The sequence below is a fragment of the Lontra canadensis genome, unplaced genomic scaffold, assembly GCF_010015895.1.
Source record: "Lontra canadensis isolate GAN:19392208 unplaced genomic scaffold, GSC_riverotter_1.0 scaffold107, whole genome shotgun sequence".
In the NCBI taxonomy this organism is placed as follows: domain Eukaryota; kingdom Metazoa; phylum Chordata; class Mammalia; order Carnivora; family Mustelidae; genus Lontra; species Lontra canadensis.
This window is the reverse complement of record NW_022631101.1, coordinates 4,924,217-4,935,107: the sequence shown is the minus strand read 5'-3', so window position 1 is coordinate 4,935,107 and position 10,891 is coordinate 4,924,217. Positions and strand designations below refer to the sequence as shown.

General features: G+C 51.5%; 1 protein-coding gene across 1 annotated transcript; it reads left to right on the top strand.

Annotated features, from left to right (window-relative positions):
* Window positions 1-305: 305 nt before the first annotated feature.
* On the top strand, window positions 306-9,551 carry NAPSA (napsin A aspartic peptidase). Its single transcript, XM_032838896.1, has 9 exons — window positions 306-484; window positions 3,869-4,010; window positions 4,100-4,223; window positions 4,661-4,779; window positions 5,129-5,328; window positions 6,550-6,672; window positions 7,099-7,243; window positions 8,933-9,031; window positions 9,239-9,551. The coding sequence occupies exons 1-9, from the start codon at window positions 402-404 to the stop codon at window positions 9,476-9,478; spliced, it is 1,275 nt and encodes a 424-aa protein (XP_032694787.1). The 5' UTR covers window positions 306-401; the 3' UTR covers window positions 9,479-9,551.
* The last annotated feature ends 1,340 nt before the right edge of the window (window positions 9,552-10,891 follow it).

The following is a 10,891-nucleotide window of genomic DNA, read 5'->3' as shown; positions in this document are numbered from 1 at the left end:
CTTCTCAACCCCCCGCCTCCCTTCTCCTGCCCAAGAAAACTCTTGTGGTTAATGAGTCTCGGAACAGTGAAGTGAAATGAAAGTCATAGATAAGAGCGACAGCAGCTGAAGGATTCAGTGGGGGTGGGGGAGGCCCCCTGCAGGAGACCGCCCCTCCCCCACCCCCGAAGTTGGGAGTGAGGCGCGCCGGCGACACAAGCTGACCCTCTCCGGCGACCCCACAGAACTACTCCACACATCCCTCCAAAAGCACAAGCAGCTTCCCGACCCCCGTCCGCGGTCCCCCCTCACTCCCAGAGAGCCTTCAGGCCCGGGTCACTTCCGAACCCCGGAGGTGGGCGGGGCACAGGGTGGAGACTCTGGGGAAAGAAAACGCATGGGTCTCCACCGGGTCCCTAGAGATGTCCCCGCTACCGCTGCTGCTGCTCCTGCTGCTGCCGCCGCCGCCGCTGACTGTGGAGCCCGCCCGGGCCTCACTGATCCGGTACTGGGGACCCCATCACCACCCCAAACAGGGGACGGCCCCTCCCCCTCTTGCCCTTTAAGTCTGGAGCCCCCCAGTTCAGTGACTCCCAAACCTAGCACCCCAAGACCCATGATTCCTATCTCTTGGGTTCACAGATCTCCAAACGGGGCTCTCACCCGGCAGGGGGTGGGAGGGTTCCACCCTGTTAGGTCCTAAGAGGGCAGCCCTTTCAGTCTAAGGTCCTCCAACCCTGAGACCCTGCACTGGGGGGCTCCTCTGTCCTTCCTGTCTCCAGACAAGCTTTGGGAGGACCCCACAGATCCCACCCTGAGCTCTGATGATCTTGTACTGGGGTCTCCAGACATGTGACTCCCCCTACCCCAAACCAACAAGATCTTGGAGACTCAGAGCTGTGACTCCCCCAGACTCACATCTTCCAAACTGTTTAGGTCTCTAGAAGTCCAGTTTTGGGGACCCCAGTGACCTCCCCCTTTCCCTGGCCTCTGGTTCCCCAAACCCCAATCTCTCACTTCTTCTCCCATTCCCTGGAATTCTTGATCTGGCGGGGGGACAAGGGGTCCTCTTCCAGGAAACATTTTCCCCACTTGACATTCTTGAGCCTCTCAAAGATTGAGTCATGGGGGGCAAAGATGTGAGGGAGGGAGCAGGGCTCCAAGGAGTGACTAAGAATAGGACAAAAATATTACTGCACAGGATGTTTGCTAACCTGCTTTTTGAACCAAAAAGCTCATGGCCATTTCCCAAGCCAGCGCAAAAGATAGTGATTCTCTGAGAATCATTTCAAGACCAACAGCATCTGCGTGACCCAGGAACTTGGTAGAAATGCAAATTCTCAGGCTTCATCTCGGACCTAGTGAATCAGAAAGGACAAGCTCTGAATTTCACTTCTCAGTCAGGGGTTGGCAAACACTTAGTTCAAGGGCCAAATTCATCCTGCTATGGAGTTTGACAAAACCCAGTCATGTTGCCTTGGACTGTTTTCATGCTATACTCACAGAGGTGAGTGGTTGCAACGGACACCAATGGCGGGTAAAGTCTTTACAAAATCTTTGCCCTTCACCCCTGCTCTAGGTGGTTCCTGTTCCTGCTAAAGTTTGAGAACCACTGGCATAGAGGGCTACTTTCTCCTTTTTTTTTTTTTAATTTGACCACATAAACATTTGTTTGCTTGTTTGTTTGTTTGTTTGTTTGTTTGATGGGGGGGTAGGTAGGGAGAGGGAGAGCCTACAAGCAGGGGAAGAGACAGAGGGAGAAGCAGGCTCCCCACTGAGCAAGGAGCCCCAATGCAGGATGTGATCCCAAGACTCTGGGATCATGACCTGAGCCGAAGACAGACGCTTAACCAACTGAGCCACCCTGGGTGCCCCTACTTTCTCCTTTTTAGTGCTTGAATGGATTCCATTCTATGCATGTTCCATGCAGAGCCAAGGCCTAGCTAGTTGGTCTCCAGTTTTCAAAATTAGATACATCCTCGTAAACACCTCTTAGTGCACTTGTCCAGTGATCTCCTATAGATGAAACTCATTGAACCGAAATTAAGTTGGGCTAAAATGTGTGCAATTTTAAGCCCTATGATACATACTTGCTGAATCATCCTCCAGAAAGTTTGTATCGATCCACATCAATCCACAGCCGGAGCCAACAGTATCGGTGGTTCTTTGCCAATCTGCAGGGTCAGTAAATGTTTCTGACTCTTGTCATTTGTATTCTTTTGACGACTACTGGGGTTGAACATCTAATATAAAAAGGTGTTATTTGTTTAGAAGCTGTTTGTACTTCTTTTGCCTGTTTATGTCCTTTTGCCTATTTTCCAAGAACTGTGAAGTCAGCTTGCCACAGTTTCATTTCATGGGTGCTCATAGAAAACATAAAACTCCCAGGTCAGAGACAAGGATGGGTTATTACCCTTGGCAACAGTAGTAGCCAGGTTATTAGTTCTCTGAACCCCAGTTACCATGGGGTGAGATGAAGAGGGTTGGCTGAGACCTGCACATGCAGTAAGGTATATTACAGGAAAGGAACCCAAAGTTTAGGGAAACTGAACCTTTTATAGTGGATCATAAACCTACTTGCTCTTTGCCCCAGAGGGAGACACTGTCTTTCTCCCAAGGCTATTCACTAAAGGAAATCCTTGACAAAGTCCCTCTTTGGAAATGTGAGAGAACCATGGCAAATTGTCTCCCCAATGCTGGGTTGTTTATCTTACTCTTATTTGTAAAAGTTCTTTGCATATTAAAGGTATTAACTCTTTGGCATATAACCTGTAATTATTTCCCCTAGATTAAAACAACAACAACAACAACTTTTTTAACAGCTTTGTGTGTTGGGAAAAGGGAGTACAAAGTTTTAAAATTTTAGAGTCCCATTCATCAACATTCTCCCCAATAATTTCTGATCTTGTTATCATGCTTTGAAAAGCCAGAGTCATTTAAACATTGTACTTCATTCTAGTGCTCTTAAATATTACATTTAATGGGGCACCTGGGTGGCTCAGTCAGGCATCTGCCTTCAGCTCAGGTCATGATCCTGGAGTCCTGGGATCAAGCCCTGTATCGGGATCTCTGCTCAACGAGGGGTCTGCTTCTCCCTCTCCCTCTGCTCCTCCCCCACTTGTTCTCACTCTTTCTCTCTTGCTCACTCTCTCTCAAATAAATAAGAAAAAAATCTTTTAAAAAATTACATTTCACCTTAACTCTTTGATTATCTGGAACATAATTTAGTATAAAGAATGAAATTGGGATTTGGTGCTTGTCCTCTCCCCCCACCAATAGTAAGGAAAATTGTCTCTAACATCATGATGAGAAGCATGCCAGGAACGGTTTCTGCAAAGGCTAGTTTTTTTTTTTTAAGACTTTATTTATTTATTTATTTGACGGACAGAGATCACAAGTAGGCAGAGAGGCAGGCAGAGAGAGAGGGGGAAGCAGGCTCCCTAATGAGCAGAGAGCCCGATGTGGGAATTGATCCCAGGACGCTGGGATTATGACCTGAGCCGAAGGCAGAGGTTTTAACCCACTAAGCCACCCAGTGCCCTGCAAAGGCTAGTTTTATGTTTAGGGTCTTTGGAAACCTTTGTAAATGTCAACTTCCTGAGGATGGTTTAGTTTATGTTATTCGGAATGTCTCTTATTGAAAGATTCTGGGGGAAACTCTGTTTGGGATGGCTTGCTCTTGTAAAGTCTTTGGGGAAATTTGTCATCATGGTTTGATATGTGTTTCGTTGGGTTTCCTGGAAGGTTGTTATTGTAGGTTTTCTGGTAATGACAGTTATTGTAGGGCCATAGAGACATTTGCTTTATCATTTTATCATATTTGGAACATTCTGTCATAGAGGGTCTCCAGGAAGAGTAGTTTCCTAACTGTCAGTATTCTCCCCAACAGGATCCCTCTCCGCCGAGTCTACCCTGGACATAGGACCCTGAACCCACTGAGGGGATGGGGGAAGCCAGCAGTGCCCCCCAGTTTGGAGGCCCCATCCCCTGGGGACAAGCCTGTCTTTGTACCTCTCTCTAACTACCTGAACGTGAGTCATGGCCCCAGAGAGTCCCTGCCCTCCTCCCCACTTAGGAAGCCAAGCTCTTCATTCCCCCTCTCTCCTGTTTTTGCCATCAGGCCCAGTATTATGGGGAAATTGGACTGGGAACACCCCCACAAAACTTCTCTGTCGTCTTTGACACTGGCTCCTCCAACCTCTGGGTCCCATCCATAAGATGCCACTTCTTGAGTTTGCCCTGCTGTGAGATTTCTTTCTTTCTTTCCTATTTTATTTTATTTTATTTATTTGACAAAGAAAGATCTGAGATCCCAAGCAGGCAGAGAAGCAGGCAGGGGCGGGGTGTGGGGTGTGTGGGGGGTGTGTGGAAGCAGGCTCTCTGCCAAGCAGAGAGCCCGATGCGGGACTCGATCCCAGGACCCTGGGACCATGACCTGAGCCAAAGGCAGAGGCTTTAATCCACTGAGACACCCAGGTGCCCCGCTGCTGTGAGATTTCATGGGGGATGATAAGGCTGAACACAGGTGATGAGAGAAGGGAGGCCTGGTTCTTGGCTTCCCAGGGATTTCTGAGGCACTGTTCTCTTCTGACATGCCTTTAGGGGTGACAAGGACACAGAGGCAGGAGGCACTGAGGATATTCCCTTTCCCCAGTGACACCTCCCTGATCTTCTGACCTAGGGTTCCACCACCGCTTCAACTCCAAAGCCTCCAGCTCCTTCCAACCCAATGGGACCAAGTTTGCCATTCAGTATGGAACTGGGAAGCTAAATGGCATCCTGAGTGAGGACAAGCTGACTGTGCGTGACCCTTGACCCCAGGAAGACTTGAGCCTGGGAGAACCCCAATGTCTAAGATGATCTGGCTTAGGGAGGTGGCTTGGGAGGCGGAGCTTCCAGGGCAAATGTGTGAGGCTTCTGGAGTGGGGGGGCGGGGCTTCTTGAGTAAAAGGGGCAGGGTCTCTCAAGCAGGGGTGGGGCTTCCTGGTTAAAGGGTGGGCTTCTTAAGTGGAGAAGCAGCTTCCTAGGCAGTTGGAGTTGTTTTCAAATGTCTCCAAATGTGGGATTCAGGCCTTCGTTCGTAAGATCTCAGGGTTACAAAGGTAATGTCCTCCAAGAAATAACTTGCCTCATTTGCATCTATCCCTAGATTGGAGGAATTAAGGGTGCATCAGTGATTTTTGGAGAGGCTCTGTGGGAGCCCAGCCTGGTCTTCACTTTTGCCCACTTCGATGGGATACTGGGCCTCGGTTTCCCCATTCTGGCCGTGGGAGGAGTTCGGCCCCCACTGGATACACTGGTGGACGAGGGGATGCTGGATAAACCCATCTTCTCCTTCTACCTCAACAGGTAATGGGGAAGGGTCTACCTTCCTATGAGTCCTAGCCCCTACCTTCCTATGAGTCCTAGCCCCAGGAAGTGCTTTCTGTTTTTAGGAAGCCCCTTACCCACTAAAGGAAGTCTCATCCTCCACTCACCAAGTCACCGACCCAGTCAATATAAGCAAGACCTGTTCAAAAGTTCCACTGGCCAAGCAACCTTAAGACCCATGAAAGACACTCACCACCATTTTAAATGCTCCACGTTCCAAACCCAAACCAGGAAACTCCATGCTCTACCTACTCAACTTAGGAATGCCCTCTTCACTATACAGAAAACCCAAATGCCATTTGAGAACGCACTCCAGAAGTCAGAAGTTACCCATTTTATTTTTTAAAAAGATTTTTATTTATTTATTTATTTATTTATTTGACAGAGAGAGAGAGAGATCACAAGTAGACAGAGCAGCAGGCAGAGAGAGAGGGGGAAGCAGGCTTCCTGCTGAGCAGAGAGCCTGATACGGGGCTTGATCCCAGGACCCTGAGATCATGACCCGAGCCAAAGACAGAGGCTTAACCCCCTGAGCCACCCAGGTGCCCCTAAGTTACCCATTTTCATCTAAGAAGTCCCAGGTTCCTTTTAGGAAGCTTGACCTTATGTTCAGAAATCTCCACCCACCATCCAGGAAGTCCCCACCTTCCCTCTGGAGGCCCATCCCCCATAGGCATAAAAGCCTATGCACTTTCAGTTACCCTGATGTCCATCCCACTCAGTCAACCCACTGTGTAGATCTCTCCTCCTGCACCTCCAGGAATCACTGCCCTTCCCCCCCCGCCACTCTCAGCCAAGTAGGAAGTCTACCACCTCTGAACTATGAGACCTACAATTCAGAAGGTCTCACCATGCACCCAGGAAGCCACCCCACTTCTACCCAAGTCACACCTGCCAGAGCCAATTCACAAACCCCAATGCTCCACTTAAATTCCACCCCCAAAATTCCATCTCCCACAGCCAAATCAAGAAGTCCCATCCTCACTTCAGAAAGCCCTCAGGACCCTACAATCCTGACCTTCCTCAAGAACAGTCCTCTCTCTCTTCACTTCTTGCTTTGCTTCCCAGTCACAACTTCTAGGCCCTGCCTGTACCCCACTACTCCCACCTAGAACCTGGAGACCTTCCCTTGGCAGGAATTCCCTTCCTTGGCCCCTCCTGGGTCTGGCAAGTGACATTGCCAGTACTTTGCCTCTACAGGGATCCTAAGGCAGCGGATGGAGGAGAGCTGGTCCTGGGTGGCTCAGATCCAGCTCACTATATCCCACCCCTCACTTTCTTGCCAGTCACGATCCCTGCCTACTGGCAGATCCACATGGAGCGGTGAGGGACCTGGCCTTCTAGGTCTGGGAGGGATGGGCTAGAGCCTCATCTCCAGTGTTCTGGGAGAATGGAGCTTGGAGGCCTGGACTCCTGGGTCTGAGGGAGGAGGGGCTGGGGGCCAGGATTCCTGGGTCTGAGGGAGGAGGGGCTGGGGGCCAGGATTCCTGGGTCTGAGGGAGGAGGGGCTGGGGCCCAGGATTCCTGGGTCTGAGGGAGGAGGGGCTGGGGGCCAGGATTCCTGGGTCTGTGGGAGGAGGGGCTGGGGGGCCAGGATTCCTGGGTCTGAGGGAGGAGGGGCTGGGGGCCAGGATTCCTGGGTCTGAGGGAGACAGGCTGGGCTAGGGCTCCTATGTTTGAGGGAGGAAGGGCAGAGGGCCTGGACTCCTAGGACACTGGCTCCAATGTCTATTCCTTGCCCCCTCACAGTGTGAACGTGGGCACAGGGCTGACTCTTTGCGCTCAGGGCTGTGCTGCCATCCTGGACACGGGCACATCCCTCATCACAGGACCCACTGAAGAGATCCAGGCCCTGCATGCCGCCATTGGAGGAGTCTCCCTGCTGTTGGGGGAGGTGAGGACCCAGTGTCTGGTAGGGATTTGATGGAAAACAATGCCCAAGGGTGGGAATAAATGGTTAAGAGGTATCGCAGGGCAAAAGGCACTGGGCATCACGAGGGACAGGCTGGGGGGTAGTGGGAGGGAGCAAGGACCCCTCCTAGGCCTCTGCAGAGTCACTCCGGACAGGAGGAGATGGTGATGGAGATTTATTCAGGACTGAATGGGAGTGAGAAGCCTAAGGAGCCTGGCGGGGTCTGGGGGAGGTGTGAAGGAACTGCAGGAAGAGTCAGGGGGCATTAGCTCCCCAACAGTGATCAGCCACAGAAGAGGGGAGCCCTTTCTGGGAGAAAGAAGAGATCCCAGAAGCAGCCTTGGGGAACACCCACACAAGGGAGAAGTGGAGACAGGGCAGGAGCAGCCCGAGGCATGGGAGAGTGGAGGCTCACAGAAGCTGTGCCAAGAGAGTTTCAGGCCTGGTGGGGGGCATGGTGCCACATCAAAGCTGCTCAAGAAGCCCTGTAGCTCCCGGGGGGAAGAGGGGGTTTCCTTCCAGGTCAGGATTTCTGTGACTCTATCCCTGTTTTCTTTGGCACTACTGAGAGGGTAGAGAAAACTCAGTTTGCGGGGCTCCGAGTTAAATGTCCAGGATGTGGGCTCGTAATGAGCCAAGCGAACCAGGGAGATCATCGTGGTTCAGTGTGGCTTGCCTGGGGTTGGGATTCAGCTCTGCCACGTAAGAGCTATGCTGTCTTGGACAAGTCACTTAGTGTTCCTTGGTCTTGGTTTCCTAACCTCTAAAGTAGGGTCACTAATACCTCTTAGGTATGTTGTGGAATTGAATAAATTAACCCACTTAAGGTACTCGGAACAATGCTCTGATGCTGTCATCTCTCTCAAGAGGGATATACACTCAAAATTAACTTCTCACCATTCCTTACCTTCCTAACAAGGTAATTACTATTGGTTTTTACGGAAAATAGACTTCCTGGTAGTCGTTTACATTACAGTCATTTCCAAATGTAAACATTTACAATATTTACAGCCTAGCTTTGTATTCTTAAGGACTTGGGGGTGGTGGGATGGGAGAGCAGGTACCCCATCAATCTAAAAAGGGCAGCTCTTGGCCACTCAGTTCCAGCCAAGTGTTTCCGTGCAGGGAAAGCCAGATCTTCTGGTTTGTTGGCGAAAGCTGAAAACATTATTTGAAACCTCCTGGCTCATGAATAATAACACTCTTAGTATGTGTCAGGCATTCTTCCAAACTAACTCATTTATTTCTCACACAGTATCTCTGAAGTATTACTATCAACTAACACCTTCAAATTGGAAACTGAGGCACAGAGAGGTTAAGTGACTTGTCTAAGGTTGCACCACACTGGACTCCAAGGATACAATCTGTACCACTGTGGTGTACAGTTGGTAAATAATTTTTAAAACATTTTTGAAACTGTTAGACAATTGCAATACACCTGTGGGCTCTGTGTGCCTCACGGAGCCAGCATTTTTTTGACCTACAAGTAGATGGAGGAAAAGGTTTGCTCAAAAGGGAGCCTAAAGGAAGTGGCAGTGATTATGTATGTGTGTGGTGGGCAGAGCCGGTAAGGATAGAGAAGGCAGTAGAGCTTGACCACACAAAGCTCTGAGTATCTACTTTAAGCAGAGCAGGAATCCTTCAACTCCCCTTGGTCCTCTTTTCCTTCAGTACCTCATCCAGTGCTCGAAAATTCCAACACTTTCTCCAGTCTCCTTCCTACTTGGTGGGGTCTGGTTTAACCTTACAGCCCAGGACTATGTCATCCAGGTAGGTGGTCTTAACAAGTCAGAGTGATGCAGTAAGATGGGATTTGAGAGGATGGAGCTGGGAGTGAGACATCACCAGGGCCAAGGAGGGGCCACAGAAACACTTCTGGTGCCGGGGATTGTGGGCGGGGGCAAGGCTCTGGCTCCCCGGGAAGAGGAGGGTTCGGTGCGTGTGACACACCCAGTGGCCTCTCTTGTCGCCCTGCAGATTGCTCGGGGTGGTGTTCGCCTCTGCTTGTCTGGCTTCCAGGCCCTGGACATGCCTCCGCCTGCAGGGCCCCTCTGGATTCTTGGCGATGTCTTCTTGCGGACCTACTTAGCGGTCTTCGATCGCGGGAACCTAACAGGCGGTGCCCGAGTGGGGCTGGCTCGCGCTCGCTCTCGGGAAGCAGGACCACAAAGGGGCGGGCCCGCGCGGGCGCAGGGCACCGGTTGGCGCGCTGGCTAGGCGCACGCGCACCGAGTGGTAGCCGAAGCATAACTAGCTACTCAGTACAAACCCGTTATTTACATTGACCCTACCTGGATTCTCCTCCCGCTTTTTAAAAAAATTTTAAGCGCACGATTTTTGGAGAGAAAAATTAGTGTTCAGCTCTCTGGAGTTGAGGAAGAAAGGAAAAAAGGGCTCACACCAGTGAGGGAGCCTTGTACTACGAATCCCATGAAGCCCTTCGCCTACGCCCTCTGTAGACAAAGGCGTCCGGCACCGCGGAGCATCACGGACCTTGTATTCCAGGCTGTGTTCTTTTGCCGGGGGCGGGCGCAGCCACAACATGCGTGGGAGGCGACAGGTCGCGACGGCAGCGACAGGTGGCAGTGGGGGGTGGTGGCTGAATCGTAAAGGGCTTTCCAACCCTTGTTTTAAGGGGTGGGGATACGATTCCCGCAGACTTCATCTTCTGTTCCTCTTCTCTCCTCTGGGATTCTGAGACCCCCCCCCAGGGTCCGCCATAAAGGCGGGGCTTGAAGCCCCCGGGTTGGGGGGAGCTGTGCTGTCCCTCCTCCGGCGATGATGTCATAGCCCCCCCTCCGCAGCCTCTTGCTGCCCTGAGCTGCCGGGGCTGGGTCACCCCTCCCCCAACGCCAGCCCCGGATTCCCCCATCCCCGCCCCGCCTCGACTTGGGGTGAGTACGGGGGAGGGGGAGAAGGCACAGGGACTGGGGGCGGTAAGACGGCCCAGATCCCAGTTTGGGAGGCGGGATACCGGGAGATGAAGACTTAAAAATTACAGCGGAGAGATTCTTCCTTAATAACGAGGTTTGGGGGCCAAGGTTCTTGGAGGGTCTGGGGAACTAAGGTTCCTAGGCAGAGTCTCCATATTTTCAGCTTTAGTGTTCGGGAGACCCCGTTTCCTAGAACTGATAGGAATGGGGGCGGAGGAACGATCCTGGGGTCCTAGAAATCGGGAAGCGGGATACCCTTTTCCAATTCCAGGGCCTTGGAGAATGGGGGAGGGTAAGTTAAGAGAGGGCGCCGAGGATGACGGAGGTGGGAGTTTGGAGCTTTCAGGAATTTCAGGGAAAGGATAGGTTGGGAAGGAGGAGGAAAGAGAAAGGTCTGAAGATGAGGAAAAATTTTGGCCTACACCCTACTAGTGTCTATGGCCAAAAATAGAGTCCACTTCCCTCTGGTCTGTCTGCAAGGCTGGGCGTCCCATAGCTGGAGCCTACATTATGCCTCCAGAACCCTACCCCATGGGTACAGAATCCAGGCTCACAAATCCCCCCACATAACCTGGTGGGGTCTGGGGAGGGCCATGAGGGAGTGATGGCATTCAGTTTTCCCAGGGCCTGATGGAGTCTGGACTATCCTGTTACTCCTTGCCCTGGGGCCTCCTTCCTGCTCCTGTGGTCTCTAATC